The 19,572-nt window shown below is 42.8% G+C and overlaps 1 protein-coding gene across 1 annotated transcript in view; it reads left to right on the plus strand.

Moving 5' to 3' along the window:
• The window catches only part of Pcsk2 (proprotein convertase subtilisin/kexin type 2), a 248,531-nt gene that overhangs the window by 209,427 nt on the left and 19,532 nt on the right, over nucleotides 1–19,572 (plus strand). Inside the window, exons 8-9 of the mRNA XM_034496062.2 lie at nucleotides 12,225–12,400; nucleotides 17,431–17,646. Coding sequence (XP_034351953.1) covers nucleotides 12,225–12,400; nucleotides 17,431–17,646 — 392 coding nt within the window. The remainder of the gene's footprint in view (nucleotides 1–12,224; nucleotides 12,401–17,430; nucleotides 17,647–19,572) is intronic.

The following is a 19,572-nucleotide window of genomic DNA, read 5'->3' on the forward strand; positions in this document are numbered from 1 at the left end:
TAATTGAGCCATAAGCCTACTTTGTACTGATACTTGCATTTCTAGAGGCCTAAATAAAGCAAATGAATACTCTACAAACCCACCGTTAGCTCTTTTCAGAGTGCTTACAAAGACACCTGCCTGAACTGGGTGCAGAATTTCACAAAAGGACATATCTGGGGGCTGGAGGCTGGCTTTGTTGATAAAATGCATGCCTTTCAAGTACAAGGACCTGAGCTTGATTCTCAGAACCCCCATAAGAATGTCAAGCATTACGAACCACAACAACAGCCAGCATGGCATGATAATTCTAACGGTACAGTCGTGGCATGTATACCTTGGTAACTAGCAGCTCTCTTCTTGGACTTAAGGCCCGCTCAACAAGAGGGAAACCGTGCCTGATACAGGAATCCTAATCAACTATCCAATGTTAGTGAAGTCAGGAATCCTGGAGGAGAGCCTACAACCACCACTTCACTAAGCCATCATAATTCCCAACTACATTCTAATATTCATCCTTATACACACAGATAAGTGTTGTCTCTTTGCAATGGATGGAGACCATAACAAAAAATCCTCAACCAATCAAATGTTGAGCTGTGGATCACAGTCCCAACAGATACATCAATAAAATAACTCAGGCACCTAAGGCTCAGGAAACATTATGGAAGAGAGGGCAGAAAGTTGTAAGAGCCAGAGGATCAGGGAGTTTCCTGTGAAACTGTCTCTTAGTATTGTTAGAAGCTACACCCATATATCATCAACAGTGTGTTCCAAACATGAGCTGGACAAGGAAAACAATAGACATGCCAAAGTGGACAGGAGAAAGACCACAAGGATTCAACCCTACACAAAGAACTACAGGCAATAGGGAATGCTTAGAATTTGAGAAATTGTCTTCAAGGACACCAATTTGCTATTCAGTACCAAATGATCATAAAATTAACATATATACAAGTAACATTATATGGACTGAGTGGGTTATACATAAGAATATATGTATAGTTATATATGCACATAGCAACAATTAATATAAAAGAGGCCATGCATTTGAAAGAGAACAAGGAAGAGCATATGAGAGGGTTTGGATAGAGGAATGGGAAGAGAGAAATGGTGTAATTATCTCTAAAAGGAAAATGATCCCAGTATTAGGGACAGGGAGACAGAAGGATCCCAGGCATTTCCTGGGCACTTATTCTAGCCTAATTAGTGAGCTCCAAGCCAGTGACACACTGTCCACAAGGAAATGAGTAGTGTTCCTAAAGATAATACCCAAAGTTGTCCACAATCTCTACAAGTACATGCATGCTTGAACACAAGCAGGCATATGGACTATGCACACACATGTGCACACACACTCAGAAAGAGAAACAAACACATAATACACACATGTGTGAGCACACATACAGAGAGAGATGCACACACACGCGTTTCTGAAAAAAGATAAGAGAGTTGAATGCACATCAGGGCTCTTCCTTCTTCTTCTTTGCCTGCTTTCCTCTTTTTCTCTTTCTCCTGGATGTTTTCCTTTAGAAACATCTCAATTCCCTAACCCCCAATCCCTGCATTCCCTAAAAGCAAAACCAAAAGCAAATAGATACAGTCTTATGTAGCCTCTTCTAGCCTGTAAGCAGCTGGTTGGACGTGCCAATCTGGTTCAATCTGATGCTGTGCCCCATTAGAGTATCAGAAAACAGTGAGGGCTTCTGTTTGAGGAAACACCAAAGTTGGTCAAGAATTGCAAGCAAAACCAGTTTCAGCATCCCCAACCATTCAAAATTGAGAGGGGAAAATCTTTTATTCATTCATGGTAATAATCCTGAAATCTGCCGTGTGTGTGTGTGTGTGTGTGTGTGTGTGTGTGTGTGTGTGTGTGTGTGTGTGTGTGTGTGTGAGAGAGAGAGAGAGAGAGAGAGAGAGAGAGAGAGAGAGAGAGAGAGAGAGAGAGAGAGAGAGATTCACTAGAAATGAACCAAACTCTTCCAAAGAAATTCCCTTAAGCAATTTTCTATGCAATGGAAGGCTAAAGCGCCACCTGGTGATCAACTGAGATAATTGTTCTGTTGCAGTCTGAACGTGTTTGTTAACAGGTTAGGGAGGTGTTGCTGGCAGGTAGTGCGTCTTGAAAAGAAGAGAGAAAAAGGGTTGTCATGGTTTAGTGGCACGAACCTATAATCCAAGAACACGGGAGGCTAAATCAGAAGCATCTTGAGTAAGAAACCAACCTGAGCTGTTTATGAAAATAGAAAATGAATCTTCTTTTTTTTCTTCTTTATTAGATATTTTATTTACATTTCAGATTTATCCCCTTTCCCCATTCCCCCCAACCAAAAACCCCCTATTTAATAGCCCCTCCTCCTGCTTCTATGAGGATATGCCCCCACCCACTCACCCACTCCTGCCTTCCTGCCCTCTAATTCACCCCCCACTCAGTGTCCAGCCTTCAAGGGACTAAGGCCCTTCTCTCCCACGTATGCCCAACAAGACCATCCTCCCCTACATATACAACTGGAGCCATGGGTCTCTCCCTATGTGCTCACAGGCTGGTGGTTTAGACCCTGGGAGCTCTAGTTGGTTGGTATTCTTGCTCTCCCCATGGGGCCGAAAACCCTTTCAGCTCCTTCAGTCTTCTCTCTAACTCCTCCGTTGGGAACCCATGATTAGTTCAATGGTTAACTGTGAGCATCTGCCTCTGTATATGTCAGGCTCTGGCAAACCTCTAAGGAGACAGCTATATCAGGCTCCTGTCAGCATGCACTTCCTGGCATCCACATCAGCATCTGCCTTTGATGACTGCACATGGGATGGATACCCAGGTGGAGCAGTCTCTGGACGTCCCCTCCTTCAGTTTCTGTCCCATACTTTGTCTCCATGTTTACTCCCATGGGTATTTTGTTACTCCTTCTAAGAAGAACCAAAGCACACACACTTTGGTCTTCCTTCTTCATGAGTTTCATGTGGTCTGTGAGTTGTATCTTGGATATTGCAAGCTTTTGGGCTAATATCCACTTATCAGTGAGTACATACCATGTGTGTTCTTTTGTGACTGGGTTACCTCACTCAGGATAATATTTTCTAGTTTCATCCCTTTGCCTAAGAATTTTATGAATTCATTGTTTTTAATAGCTGAGTAATACTCCATTGTGATACTTGGGCATAGGGGCAAAGTTCCTGAACAGAATACCAATGGCTTATGCTCTAAGATCAAGAATTAACAAATGGGACCTCATCAAGTTGCAAAGCTTCTGTAAGGCAAAGAACACTGTCAATAGGACAAAACAGCAACCAAAAGGTTGGGGAAAGATCATTACCAATCCTATATCCAATAGAGGGCTAATATCCAATATATACAAAGAACTCAAGAAATTAGACTGCAAACAACCAAATATCCCTATTTTTAGAAAAAAAAATGGGGTACAGAGCTAAACAAAGAATTCTCAACTGAGGAAACTCTAATGGCCAAGAAGCACCTAAATAAATGTTCAGCATCCTTAGTAATCAGGGAAATGCACATCAAAACAACCCTGAGATACCACCTCACACCAGTCAGAATGGCTAAGATCAAAAACTCAGGTGATAGCAGATGCTGGCGAGGATGTGGAGAAAGAGGAACACTCCTCCATTGTTGGAATTGCAAGCTGGTACAACCACTCTGGAAATCAGTCTGGTGGTTCCTCAGAAAATTGGACATAGCATTACCTGAGGACCCAGCTATACCACTCCTGTGCATATACCCAGAAGATGTTGCAACATATAACAAGGACACATGCTCCACTATGTTCATAGCAGCCTCATTTCCAGAAGCTGGAAAGACCCCAGATGTCCTTCAACAGAGGAATGAATACAGAAAATGAATCTTCTAAAGGGGAAGAGAGAGAGAGAGAGAGAGAGAGAGAGAGAGAGAGAGAGAGAGAGAGAGAGAGAGAGAGAGAGTGTTATGTGCTTCCTGTCTATCCAGCTCTTCAGCTCATAGACTTTGCTCATGGTTCCTGTTCAAGCATTCTTGGTATGTCATAGATAACTGTCCATGAGTTTGTTTCAGTCAGTACAAACTTTGACACAAGGCTACCAGTCCATCTAGAATCTAGATACAGTGCTAAGTTCACTAGCCACTCTGTTTTTCTCCAAATGGTAGACTGGTGTTCCCAGCACCTTTTGTGCAGTCATGTGTGTATTGTGTGTTGTATATTAAGTTCCTACACATACATGAGTCAGTCTCTAGGTAAATTCAGTTTAGATAGAACCACCTAACATATCAATTAGAAAGTGTGGCTGGGAGTGGCTGCTATGGCTGAGGACATATCTTCCCCCCTTTGCCACTCAGAATCAATCTGTTCCAGGAAATACCGCACAGACACACCCAAAATGATGCTTCAATAATTTCTTACGTATTCCTTCATCAGTCAAGTTGACACCTGAAGTCATCCGTGTCCTGCATGGCCATTTGATTCTCCCTGAGCAACCACAGTCTCCACAAACGCAGAGTCTGTCTACTTGATCTCCCCTTAGCACTGCAGCATCTAGATCAGAGTGTGGCTCACAGTCTATGTGCAAATCCTGTTTGCTGGATAGGAGGGAAGAATGAAAAGGAAAGGGAAGAGAGAGGGGAGAGAGAGGGGGAGAGAGAGGAGGGAGACAGGAAGAGAGAGAGGAAGGGGAAGAAGGAGGGATGAAGGGAGGGAGGGAGGGAGGGAGGGAGGGAGGGAGGGAGGGAGGGAGGGAGGGAGGGAGGGGGAGAGTCTGAGTCAATGGGCAACCCACTAAGATATTAATGACCATTGAATGACAGAATAGGTACAGCAGTAGAACTGAGAGATTGAGGCCCTAAGGTCCCAGAGCCAGTGGAATGTCCACTGAGAAGATAAAACATGTCCTCTTACCAGAACCATCTCTGGTTGAATCATCAACCTTTGTCGCTTTGCCCCCAAAGGGATCAGTTTCCAGCAATCAGGAGCCTTCTCCAGACACTTTCAGCTCATTGCTTCTCAAATAGGCTGCAGAGAGGTCTGGGGAGCTACCCAGGTACAACAGAGATGCCAGTCTAGTGAACTCTTTGCACAGGGCCCTGGGACCCTCCATACAGAACAGAGTACGAGACCATCCACCAGCGTCCTTTGTTGAAAATAGAGTGCATGAGTTTTCCTGGACTCTCATTTTCAGAGTCTCTAAATACTGGGACCTGAAATGACTCTAAAAGTCCAAATGTCTGCAGATACTTGCATAATGACAATTGTAAAAACTAACAATAACAATCAACATGTTGCCTTTCTGTCGGGCACAATGCAAAACTCTACTCATTTCCTGTTCTCTACCATTCCATCACATTATTATATCTCTACATGACATCTATTATATCCCATAACCTTCTGCATGCAAAATTTAAACACAGGAACCACATATTAGTAAATTGTGAAGTTATTTTGCACCTGGTGTGCCTGATTGGGAAACTCCCATTCTGCTGAAGTAGCTGAATCAGGGTGGAATTCCAAGCCTCTATGACCAGAAAGCAGCTTCTTCCTCTTCATTTGTTCACTCAGGGACATGTGAGACCCTTAAAAATCTCTTTAGAGGAGTGTAGTTCAAGCTCCGCTTTCCTGCCCTCCCTGATGGGTCACAACTGGTGGACCCTGAGGGAGAAGGGCAAAGCAGGATCTCCCTGTGTTCTGGCATCTGCTTTAAGGACACAGTTGTTTCTGCCTCTTCTTCCACTCATCCAGGGAAGGAGGCAGGAAGAATTCCAACCAGGCTGATTCCTTAAGAGTAATTGTCTAACATGGAGACTGGTGTCCAGGATTATTGGTATAGTCTGGAATTTAAATCATTTCAAAAAGCATCTGAAATTTTAATTGTTGGTAGTCCCTTAGTCACTTCTTTAATATGAATTTCAAAACGAAAGACCAATTTTACTTATTTTAGAAAAAATCCCTTTCTTCAGTTGGTAATTATGTAAGGAGATAACCCAATTTTTCTCCTTTTAAATGTTCACTTTTAGACTGCATTTTACCTGTTCAGCAAAAGGACTGGACTTGAAAAATGGTTCAATAAATGAGCATGCAGCCATGTGTGCCTTGCCTGAGTTACTGAACTCAGGAACCTGGAACCTAGAAGGGAAGGAGGGAACTGAGTCCTGAAAGTTGTCCTCTGACCTCCCCATGCATACCATGGCATGTGTACACACACACCACACGTCATACATGCACACATAGATACATACATGAACACATACATACATACATACATACATACATACATACAAACATACATACATGTCTTAGTTTGGGTTTTACTGCGGTGAACAGACACCATGACCAAGGACGACATTTAATTGGGGTTGGCTTATAGATTCAGAAGTTCAGTCCATTATCATCAAGGTGGGAGCAGAGCAGTAAGCAGGCAGGCATGGTGTAGGAGGAGCTGAGAGTTCTACATCTTGTTCCGAAGGCAAACAGAAAAAGACTGACTTCTAGGGAGCTAGGATGAAGGTCTTAAAGCCCACACCCATGATGACACCAGCAAGGCCACAACTACTCTAACAAGGCTACACCCCCTAATAGTGCCACTCCCTGGACCAACCATATTCAAACCACCACAACACATGATACACACATGCATACATCATACACACATGTGCACACATACATAATGAAAAATGGAGATTGAGAAAAAATGCAATTTAAAATCATAAATAAGTACATAAATGGACAAAAATAACAAACCATCCCAAAAATGCCCAGCCTTTGGGGTGATGCTGCCTCAGGCCTTCAATCCATTTATACTGTTCATGTCTGTTGTGCCACGGTGACTAGCAGATGAGACATCTATCTCCCTCATACCAAGACAGGGATGGAGAAACTAGACAACGTGACATAATTATTTCCACTCTGAGCAGAGTAAAGCAAGGGGGCAGACAGGAAGGTCAGTGACTTGTGCATGGGCTCACAGTTAGTTCCACAACACCTTGGGCTTCCCAGGATAACCCAAAGCATAGCAGGTCCAGGTGGATTTGCCCTCGGCTGCCTTCCTTCTCAAACCAGAGCAGACGAAAGCACACAGGAGGTAAGATCACCTTTAGCTGATGTTTTCACCATAAAAGGATAAACACTTGAGGAGAGAGACATGCTTCATCTCATGGTAGTCCATGGTAGTGTTTGATTTTTAGTGTAATTAAAAACGGAAGGTAATTTTTAAAACTAATCTTGTAAAGACTATGAAAAGCATACTGTTGATCACATAATATGGAATTTCTGTCAGCAATGAGTCGCTTTCACATGGTTATCATTCTTATTAACCACTGATTTACACAACACTTTCGTGAGCTTATATACTTCGTATCTGGATCTTTTAAGCTAATCAGTTAAAATTACCATAAGCATCATGAATGCTGACTGTTCAGACCCTAAAATCTGGCTGAGCATGAACTCACTTCTTAGCCTCTGGGGCTAATATTCATGAGCGCAGAACCTACCAATTATCTGTGCCCAGGTGATATATTACAGCATGCACTGGTATCAAATGAGAGCACACCTCTGGTGACGGGAATGGAGCAAAAAAAAAAAAAAAGGGGGGGTGGATTCTGCTGAAATCCACTGGGCCCTTACAGCCCCAAGCTATATCTTCTAAATGTGGAGTGGGAAAAGACAGAATACCTATCTATGACCATCAGTGAGATGTACAGACCTGGGGTAAGGGTGAGTTGGATAGAAATGCCAGCTATGCAGCTTGTAGCTGCCCGCATCTATCAAGTCATGTCAGTAGAACATCTTACAGATGTGAAAACACTGACCCCCAGCTCCTCCGACACCTCTCTCTTCCTGTCTCTCACTACCTTCCTATTGCTTACAGAGCATCTGAGAGCACAGGAGAGTTATAGAGACCCTCTCTAAAAGACTTCAGGTCACCCTGAGCCTGTGTCTTGGTCGCTAATAGTGCTGTCATTTGCAAAAAATTAATTCTGAATCTCATTAAATTAATTCATGCCTCAGTCCTCTGGAGGTTAACATGATTAAAAGAAATGCCAAGAGCCTGGCCCCAAGAATATGAATGAGTCCAACTCTCAGTCTGTGGCCATCCCTACCTCCCTCAATGCTAAAGCAGTCAGATAGATACACATCAGCTCTTGTGTTCTTTCTTGTTCAGCACAAAGGGAGCTCATGACATGGTGAAGTAAGAAGCACACTAAGGAACCCGAGTTATAAGAGGAAGAAAGTTCAAGATGTAGCTGCCTGCCCACACTGACTCTGACAAACCTAGGGCTGCCATCAGCCAGCAGGTGGGACACTCAAGGCCTACTCTGGCCAATGTTAAGTTTGCCTCACCTTCTTTTTTGAGGTTGACTGCTCAAGCCTGGATAATTAGTACCAAACAAATTCAAAACCACATGAGCTTTCTCCCTAAAACAAGAGAATATTGACCTCTGTTTATTTACCACCCACAAAGCAAACACATAAAAATTTTTTTCTCTTCAGCTTAGTCTGTAGCCCAGAGGTCTCTATGTTAAATTGTTGCAGGCCCGCTAGGAATTAAACCCAAGATCAAACAAACAAAGATGCATACATACATACATACATACATACATACATACACACACACATACATATGTATGTACATTTGTGTGTGTGTCTGTGTCTATGTGTGTGTGTCTGTGTGTCTGTGTGTCTGTGTGTCTGTGTGTCTGTGTGTATTAGGCAAGCACTCTACCACTGAGCTACATCAGCATTTTTTAATGTTTGTTTGGGATAAGATCTTTGTAAGTAGACCATTCTGGTCTTAAAGCTACAGTCTTCCTACTTCAACCTCCTAAGTTGCTTCATGTGGAAGTGGGCCACTTAGGCCTAAGTGTCTAGAACTAAGCAAATTTTAAATGCATATAAACTTTCTCCTTAAAGCAAGAAAATTACAGGCATGCACCACTGTGCCCTGCTACATTTCTTAAGTAAATAAATCAGCTATCGGTCCATAGTCAAATGTAGTCTTAAGCTTTCTTAAAACACAACTTTTAAAAATTTCAGACCAACTCTTAATCTAAATGAACTTCCTCCAAAAGAAAAGATATCAGTTCATAATTGAATGTTAGTTGGCATAAATTGGTGACCTGACTTCAGGGTTAAGGCAGAGGCCGAAGGATTAATGGCTGTCTATGGCCTTTATTACTTGTTCTTCTGAACCTGTTGTTTCTGTTGGAGAGGAAAGATACAGATACATCAGATACAGACATTCATTTGTAAGAATTCATCAATCTGTTTACAATGATAGTCATTATAATTAGGAAAAAGTTTGGAAACTTGCAGGGTATTTGGCATAGTTCATAACCTCTATGGATGTTTTAAATTTGCATAGTGAGCTTATGCATTTAAAGAATGCTGCTCTGCTGACCATCAATGCTTCAGATAATGCCCATAAAATTATTCAAGGCTTGAGGTTAATATTTCCATTTTGGTCAAGCATCAAGAATGGCATAATATAGCTTGATCACACTAGCCCTGGTTGTCCTGGGAATACTTTCATTTCTCCCATCGTGTAAAAGCTTGTCTTTAACAACATCAACATGTTGGCAGCCAAAGTACATGACTTGAAACTGAAAATGGACCCCCAGACAGAGTTATTAATTTAACAGGCTGGCAAGCCAAGGACAGGTAAGATTCTGCACAGAGCCTTACCAACCTAAGGCAAAAGTGCATTGGTTTTGATAATGCATATTCCATGATGAGTAAGGAAGGCATTCTTGTCAGAACGACCTAAGACATGCTCAGTCTTGTTTATGAAATAAAAAGGGGGGAGATGTGGAGAGCTTTTGGGACTGCTTGGCAGGAATCTGACATTGGCCAAAGACAAGGAAATGGGTTTCAGGCAGGAATCTGACATTAGGCTAGAACAAAGATGTAATTTCAGGCAAGAATCTAAATCTTAGGCTAGAACAAAGAAGTAGGCTTCAGGCATGAAAATGACTTTGGGCTAGGATAGGGAAGTAGACTCAGATGTTTTGGTCTTCCTGATAAGCCCTTAGAAATAGTGATCACAGGAGTGATCACAGAACTTTGTTTATTGCCTTGCTTGTTCTTTGACTATTTGTGTTTATTGTCTTGCTTGTTCCTTGACTATTTGCATCTATTGTATTGCTAGTTCCTCAACCTGGAACTGACCTTAATATTTGCATGTAATTAAAATGGTATAGAAGCCAAAAGGAGGAGGAGGGGTGGGATAGGAGATTTATAGGGGGGAAGGGAATAACATCTGAAATGTAAATAAATAAAATATCCAATAAAAAAAATAATTCATCAATCTGGAGGTAAATATTCAGCATCATGCTGAACCCAGGGACAGAAATAAACACAGCAATAGCACCCCAGGTACCAAAACACCTTGCTGCACTGCTACCCCTGCAATTGCCTAAATAGATTCTGGGAGAAACTTTGATCCAAGCATGGGGGGTGAACCTCACATCACTTAGGAGGCAAGAGAGAATGCCTAGCCTCTTGAGGTAAAAATAGGCCTTGAGAAGCATACACAGGCTGGTCAAATCCCACCCCTCACCTCTTCTTGCACATATATAGCAGAGGACTGTCTGGTCTGGCCTCAGTGGGAGAAGATGCCCCTAATCCTGAAAAGACTTGAGGCCCCAAGGAAGGGAGATGCTTGGAAGGGGGGAGCACCTTCTCTGAGGCAAGGAGAGAAGGAATGGGATGAGGAGCTGTGGGAGGGGACCTAGAGTGGGGGGCAACAGCTGGAATGTAAATAAATTAATTAATTTAAAAAAATAGGCCTTGAGAAAGAACACAGTATCTTCTCAATTCCTCAAGCCCTAGAAGACCTTAGTGGCCTTTATTAAATTAATTTGCATGTGCTAGAGAATAATGATTGAGAAATAATGTCCTTGAATAATAATGTCATTTGTCCACAAGTCTTTTCCTATGGCTTCATGAGAATTAAGAATGGAGTGTTGGGGTCCAGATTTTAGCTAGACACTTCACTTCATAATCCTTGTATTCGCTCAATTTCTGTTGCTATAACAAAATATTTGAGGCTGAGTTATGTTAAAGAAGTTTATTTGGCTTGTAGCTTTGAAAGATGAAAGGCCAAGATCAGGGGATCCCATGGGACCCAACAGAAATACATGCAAGAGTGATTATCTGGTAGCAGAAAGACAGAGAATAGGAAAGTTTAGTTTTTGCTCTTTTTCTAACAACTCACACACATGGGACCCACCCAGCGTCTGAGGTGAACTACCTTATCCCTTCCAAGAGTAATGCCCCCACAACAACCAAATTACTTCAGTTCTCATGTTGCTACATAAGTACCCAGGACCCAGCACAAATCTTAAGGAGACACACTCAAACCACAAATGTCCCCATGCACAGAGTTACTTCAGCTTTCCAACATTCTAGGCTACAGCTGGTATAACCCACATGACAAAACCTTGTGGAGAGCAGGCTGGACCAATCAGCAACATCTGGAAGAGTCAGTTGGCTGGAGAGTTAACATTGAAGAGGCCTTGTAGTTAGCCGGAGGTTGCTATGAGCACCTCGGCAGAAGCAGAGGCCTCTTTGTTCTTTTGCCTGGTGACCCTGTGTGCAACTCTGATTTGCCCAGTTCAGTCCTAAACATCAGGCTCTACTCCTTCCTGGCAAGATGTCACTCCCAAAAGGCATCAGAGAATAACAGACCTCCAGACAGACTTACAGATATACCATAAGCGTGAGGAAGGGACTGTACCAAGCACCTCATTACTCACCATTTATAATAACGTGCTCCATCTCTGTCCTCCCCACATTCCTTCTCAGCTATAATGAACTGATAGTGCCTTTTTCTTTTTTATCTCACCTCTTGTAACATTCCTGTCCCCAGCTCTCTGTGGCCTGGAGCTTCTTGCTAAGTGTTGGTTGCCTCCCTCTTTCTACACAACTGTATTCACCCTAGAAACCTTGCTTCCCCCTCCCCCATCAACAATGATCAATTGTGCACTGCTGGAGGCTGGGTTCCCACTTAGAGCCTTAGTAAGGATACCCATGAATACCATGTCTCCCCCACTAAGAACTCAAGTACTTTTTGTTTAGAGCATAAATTTGTCTTGAGGAAAGACATATGCGGTCTGAAAAGGAGTGGGTAGGGCAGTCTGAGCACCATTGTTGACCCTCAGACTCCATGGTGTTCTGAGGGCGCTGAACCAAAGAACCCAAGCTTTTCTTTACTCCCATGTCTTCTGAGAGTTGGGATGCCAAAGTCTTGCTTCTTGTCCAACCTGTGCACAGGGATCCGGATGCTGGACCAGCCCTTTATGACAGACATCATCGAGGCCTCCTCCATCAGTCACATGCCTCAACTGATCGACATCTACAGTGCAAGCTGGGGCCCCACAGACAACGGGAAGACGGTTGATGGGCCCCGGGAGCTCACGCTCCAGGCCATGGCTGATGGTGTGAACAAGGTAAAGACTTTCCTGTCACCACAAGGCCTGGGTCCACCCATGAGGTAGGATATGGAGGGTAAAGTGGTGGTGGCATACAGTGGATGGAATGTCAGGGTCACGTAGAAGTGGGTCTATATACCTATATACCTCTATGTTAGTTTAGATCCTGTGGAAGATAGGCACAGAGTTGGGTTCAGTGGTACAAGAGGCGCATGGTAAAGAATTCCTAGAGATGATATTACAGGGCAGGGTCACCTAGACAGGACATGAGCCAGGCTCAGGGATCAGAGCACTCCTGGGCCAAGATCCAATTCCAGTTCCCAATACCTGAGAAGCTCTCAGCAGATGATTTCACCCAGCCTAGCCTGCTTTGTTGCCTATGAAATAGTCATATGTGGACTAGGAAATGCCAACAGCACACAGAAAATGCCCACAGTTCATGCATGGCTGACCCCTAGTCAACTACCCAAGACTTCATGGCACAAACACAGCTTCTGTTGATGTGGGTCCTATGGTTCAGGAATTCAGAAAGGGCATACTGAGGGTGGCCTGACTTTTCTTCTCTCGGGGGCCTGAAGTGCCATAGTACTTGTGATTTGAGCATCAGTCTCTGCCCAGCCTGCCTACTGTAGCCAATGCTTCATTTGAACAAGATTCTGTCAGGAACTGAGAAACATTGTTGTTGGTGACTCGGGGATCCATGACTTGTAACCCTAAGATACTAAAACCCTAAACTAGCACTTTAAACACACATGCTAAACAAAAGGGGAGCGGCAACCACCTACATTCAGGGAATAACAGGGTCATATGAGTGTTTGGTGACCAAGCTGTATGCCCTACTTATCTCTATACTGCAGGAGCAGACATCCAGGTAGCTCAGCTGAAGGGACGTCTTTTGAGGAAGCAGGAATGACCAGGGCAGTAAGGTGATTCAGGCAGGTCCTCAGATAGCTGAAGGAGAGTTGGGCTGCCTGAGCTCCTGATGGCTGTAAGATGTGTGGAAACCCGCACTAGGGCTCTGAAATCCAAATCCTAGGCTATCCTCACCCTATCTGTTCTCCCTGGCTTTAGATCTCTCTCTCTCTCTCTCTCTCTCTCTCTCTCTCTCTCTCTCTCTCTCTCTCTCTCTTTCTGATGTCCCACCTCCTAATCCTCCCTCAGCTCATTGGCCAAACAGCTTCTTATTGACAGGTGAACCTTTCACATAGTACACAAAACATTATCTCTACACTCAGGATTCCAGTTGATGTTATTTGGGAGGCAAAGTGAGTACCAGGAGTGAGTAGGGAGGTGTAATGAGAACCAGAAAGAGTCCATTCAGGCCATGTACTCAAGCCAGCCACCTACATGAGCAATTAAAATCATGGAATACTAGAAATCCACATAGAACACACAGTAAAGTTATCTTTATCTTAGCAAAGGAGCTAAGATAAAAAAAAAAAAAAAAAAAAAAAAAAAACCATTGAGATTTACTCCCCCAAGGGGTAGCTGTGCCCTACCAATCAAAGCCAAAGGGCAGGTTCATGGAGAAGCCCAAGACAAAGAGATGCCCATGCATTTGGAAATCCCCATGCACAAGAGGTTCTGAGGTCCAGGGGATCTGGGATGCCATCTGTCATCTGTGACAGTCACTGGAGCTCAGCTAAAACAAAATTTAATCAGAGACCTCCAGGCAAAACTCAGCCTCTGAAACACTTCACCTTGTGGATGGAAGGAATGATGCAGTCCTTGCAGGGGGATGGGTGAAGCAACAGACAAGCCATCAGAGAGCACATCTTCCAGCATCTTCCGTTCCTCTGACAACCAGAAGAAGAATTCAGACAATAGGAGAGAACCTTGATGGTGACAGGACACATGAAGCTCTTTCCCCTCATAAAGGGAATATAGCCATTCAGGATAGCCTGGAGCATTCTGGATGGCTCTGATGACTATATCTCAACCCCGTTACTAATCACTTCTAAGGACTGCTACTAGAGAGAGTAAATAACTAGTTTAGAAATAGTCAAAAGACAAGCTGTAGGAATTCTCTGTGGTGCTGATGAGACTGAGTAGGAACAGGGCATAGCACAAGCATCGGGTTTCTGGACTAGAATATATGAAGATGAGCCCCTTGCAAGACAGTGGCTCAGATACCACCATCCAGGAGGGAGGGGTACAGGGCTGGCTGGGAGAAAGTGATTAATCAGATGCAGGCCAGACATAGCCCTGATGCTGCTTGTGGAAATTTAATCAGTGTGGGTCAGATTCAGTGGCACCAGTGGCAAGGCCTCAGCAGGCGATGGATGCCTCCTGCCACAGAGCACTCAGGGACACCAGTCCTGATTTATCCTCTGAAGGCCAGTGAAGCCTCACATTTGGGTGAGCGCTGCTTGGCATGAAGCCTGCAACCCAGAAATGGTTCACATACTATTGCAAGACTTCCCTGCTTTTCTGGAACAAAAAAAAAAAAAGAAAGAAAAGAAAGAAAGAAAAAAAGGAAGGAAGGAAGGAAGGAAGAAATCCAGGAAGGCAGAGGCTGTAAAATCAAGGTGTTCACGGTCATTTTCAGCTACATAAGGAGTTCAAGGCCTGCCTGGTCTAGATGAGCTCCTGAAACAGAAAGTAAAGATCAACCTGGAATGTTCAAGACCCTGGATTCAATCCCCAGCTCCACAAAAAAAAAAAAAATATTGGCAATTATGATTTATAGATGCTAATACTTCAGTCATTCATTATACAGGGCAAAAGTACATTATGTGGATGAAGAATCTTCCAACATACATTTCTTTTCATCGAAAATGTGTTCTTTTAGTAACTCTGCCAAAGAAAACAGAGCTAAAACAGGATAGAGATAGATAGATAGATAGATAGATAGATAGATAGATAGATAGATAGATAGAATTATATTTATTTTAAACATTAGGCAGTTTTTAAACTAGAAATAATCCTCCACATATATCTAAAGGGAGAATAAAATGTGAAATGTCTATTTAATAAGGCTAATAAAACATGACATAGAGTAGTATTAACTACATGAGTAGATGTTAATTATATAATAGTAAAAATCACATTTTTAAGCAAGACAAATAAAAAGAATCTGTTTCATTATCCCAGGTTCATTTCTAAAGCTATTCTAATACTTTGCCTCTCTCTATAAAACTGTCAGGAACCCACAAAATCACACTAAGAAACATTTATTCACAGGTTATAAAGAATTCCTATTTTCCTCTCCATAGTCTGTATATTTCAATTATTCTATATTACATATAAATTTCACAATAAAAAGTTAAATAACTTTTTAAAGCACATTAATGTACTAAGATGTCAAAGTGGAAACCAGATGTGGAACCCAGCACTTGGGAGCCTGGAGATGGACCATTTCTGTGAGTTCAAGGTCAAAAGGCCAGGGTGAACTACAAACCTTTGCTTCCATTTGGTTGCAGCCCAGTGCCCTCTCACAGCCTCACCCATGCATCTGTGATCAATTGGAAGGTAAGCTAGAGACTGACTGATCTAAGGAAGATCCCACAGGAGTCTGGGAGCTGTTCTCTATCAGCTGCGGCAGTATGTCAATCAGGCTAAGTCAGATTGATTGCCATGGTGTAACCAAGCTCCGAGACATGGCAGAGATGTACAAAGTTTCATAAGTCTTGGACTTATAATCTTTGCCCACTCAATGTCTCTCACATTTTGATGGGCAGATCAAGACATGAAGCCAGTCAGGACCTGAAGGGTGGAAAACAGACCCCCTTCTTTTCTTGGGCAAAACTGCAACATCATATCACAAATGACATCAATACCAGGAATTATGCAAGTAGAGGCCACAGTAACATCCCCTACACCAAAGTGTTTCTTTGTGTCAAGGTTGCTTAGCTGGCTGGCAACCTGCTCAGGAACTGGTAAGGGAGGGTTACCCAGGTGTTTTGTCCTAATCTGAACCGGGGTATATGTGCCTCCACACCTCGTGCAGAAACCATCTGTTTCTTCTCTGCTGTGGTTTCTGAGAGCAATCACTTGTCTTGATGGAGTCTTTCAGTTGTATAGATTTACCAAGAATCTGAAGACAATTCCCAGTTTGTAGTCAGTTACTTGTGGATTTATTGACATACTTGGTGGCAGGTTAATTAATTCCCAGTCCCGTTATAAGAAATTCAGAATGTCACTTCTCCTCGTCAAGAGCAGACAAACCTTGGAGGTGATCCAGTCCCTTGGTTTCTAATGACATCTCACCTTAAATCACTGAATCGGAACCACAGACCTGTAACCAATGGCTGAGTTAATGGCCAAATGGGACTAACTACTGTGCTGTCCTCTTGAGCTCAGACATCACTGGCTATTTGTCATCTCCCCACATTAGGCTTTATTCCTAGAGCTGGTCCCTTGCACAGGTCAAATGTCAGGAAGCGTTTCCAATAGGATTCTGTTAAAGTCCAACCTGGTTTAAAAAAAAAAAAAAAAAAAAGCTGTGTGCACATACATAGGATTTTTATATTAGTTTGGTTAAACATATTCTCTGTACTTATATCTACATATACATCTTATATAGTTCAATATAAGCATACTTTAACATAAGTATAATTACAAATACACTTAAATTTTCACTGAACACGTACGTGTAAGACTAAGCATAAGATCGCAGTGGTTGCCTCTGGAGGGTTAACTTTTCTTTTCCATATTCTTATACTTTTTATAATGAGCATGTGCTACCTTTACAGGTTTTTTTAAACGAGTTCTTTGATGAATTTTAGGACTTTTTTTAAAAAATAATTTTATTAGTAAATTTTAAGGTGCTGCTTCCAGCTTTTGTTAACCTCCTATTCTCAGCTAAAATCATAAATTCTGGTGACTTTATATCATCCTGAGCAACACTATCACTCCCACTAGCTGCCGTCAGAAGAATAATTTCTGGCCAGGTAAAACAAAGTCAGTTATTTGAGCTGCATTAGCTAAAACCTTGACCCTGCCTAAGCCAGGACCTTACCTGGGCAGGAAATCTCCCTGAACCCCAAGCCTGCAGCACCTCGCTCCTCAATGCTGGACTTAACACCGTATCCTCCTTCCTCCACCAGGGCCGTGGGGGCAAAGGCAGCATCTATGTGTGGGCCTCTGGCGACGGTGGCAGCTACGATGACTGCAATTGTGACGGCTATGCTTCAAGCATGTGGACCATCTCCATCAACTCAGCCATCAATGATGGCAGGACCGCCTTGTATGATGAGAGCTGCTCTTCCACCTTGGCATCCACCTTCAGCAATGGGAGGAAGAGGAATCCTGAGGCTGGTGTGGTGAGTTCAAGCTACTTCTTGACCAGTTGTTTCCTTGTAGCCAGGAGCCCTCTGTAAAAGGCTCATCTCCCAACTCCATCCCCTTCACTTCATAAATTATCATGGCTTCTCAGGAGAGCATCTGCTTTCTCCATATCCAATTGTGCTTTACCGAGGTGGAGACCTACCATCTGCAGGTGAGAAGCAAGATCCTGTGATGAGCCTTTTCCAGTTAATTTCCCATAATTTTTCCAGTTAATTTTCCTTGTTTTAGTGTACAAGTGATGATTAGCTCTGGTTTATCAGTAAGTTTCCCTGGCATGTCACTTACAAGAATAACAATAATTGTAAGGACTGAGGCATCATGTCACAAGTCCCAAGAAAACACCTCAGTAAAAAGAAACACCACCAAGCTAGGAATGAGGCTACAAAGGGTAGAACTCTTGCCTTAACATATACTCGAGCCTGAGTTGATCCCCTGGCATAGAAAAATAATAATAACAATGGTATTCATGGGAGACTTATCTGGCCCCTAAAGGTGAACAACAACACAGTTGTGTATTTTCTCAGGGGGAGAAAGTGTGATTTTATCATATTAAAAATGAATCCATGATTTTAAAACACAAATTAAAAGTCACAGGCTATACTCATTCATTCTCATTCTCTCTCTCTCTCTCTCTCTCTCTCTCTCTCTCTCTCTCTCATCATCATCATCATCATCATCATCGTCATCCCAGAGAAAACCATCTTCCTCCAGAGCAACCAGTGTAATAGTAAATCCCCCTGCCCCTGGCTGAAGAGCACAATAACACTTTAAGGATCTCTCCCTCTCTTGCTACCTTGCTCACATCCTAGTCTTTCCTCAGTCTTCTATGCCAGACATTTGTCATACGATTAAAAACCACAGATAAGCTACACCTTGGCTGGCCTCCTACTGCCATTGAGAGTCCTTTACAGAAGAGGATGGGTGCTTGGAACACAGTCATTATTACCATTAGGGTTTCAACACCACACTCTCCTCTGGTCTCTCAGCCTTGGCCAGTCAGCCTCATAGATGACTGAAGACAAAGAAACCTTCTGCCTAGAAGAGGTGTATCCCTCAACAACTAATAATCCCTCTGTGGCCCTCCTAAGGTTAATAAAGAGGATATGCCAGCTCCTTCCAAGCAACATGGAACTTCTGTGCCTCTGACTCATCTGGAGCCAAACAGAAAGGAACAGTGGAGGGACCCCCAGCCCTCACCCTGTTCTGTTTGTGATTCCCCACACTAGCTTCTGGATGTCTGGCCCTTACCCAAAGGCCCCAAGTGTCTTCAGCCCTTATCCCGAACCCTTGTTGTACTTGCCTGGGAAAGGGCTCCTTTTTAAATATTGTGATCTTCCTAATAGATACCATTAAACTTTCCTAATCCTTTATTCCTCAAAATAATAAGCTCTTTTAGCTGGGTGGTGGTAATGCACACCTTTAATTCTAGCACTTGGAAGGCAGAGGTAGGTGGAACATTGAGTTTGAGGTTAGCCTAGTCTAAAAAGTGAATTCCAGGACAACCTGTGCTACACATAAAAAAAAAAAAAAAAACCCTGCCTCAGAAAAAAAATTAAATTTAAATAAATAAATAAATAAATGCTCTCTAGCTCAGTGGTTCCCCACCTTTCTAATGCTGCAATCCTTTAATACAGTTCCTCATACTGTGGTGACCCCCAGCCATAGAAATATTTTTGTTGCTACTTCATAACTGTAATGTTGCTACTGTTATGAATCATAATGTAAATATGTGACATGCAGGATATCTGATATGTGACCCCCAAGGGGGCCATGAGCCACAGGTTGAGAAAGGGTGCTCCAGAGGGAGAATTTCTATGGTTTATATATGATCTCAATAATAACTCTAGCTTTCACAAATATTGAAAATGAAATTGTTCACATTTAAAAGTCTTTTAACACTC

The sequence above is a fragment of the Arvicanthis niloticus genome, chromosome 2 (assembly GCF_011762505.2).
Source record: "Arvicanthis niloticus isolate mArvNil1 chromosome 2, mArvNil1.pat.X, whole genome shotgun sequence".
NCBI classification, from domain to species: domain Eukaryota; kingdom Metazoa; phylum Chordata; class Mammalia; order Rodentia; family Muridae; genus Arvicanthis; species Arvicanthis niloticus.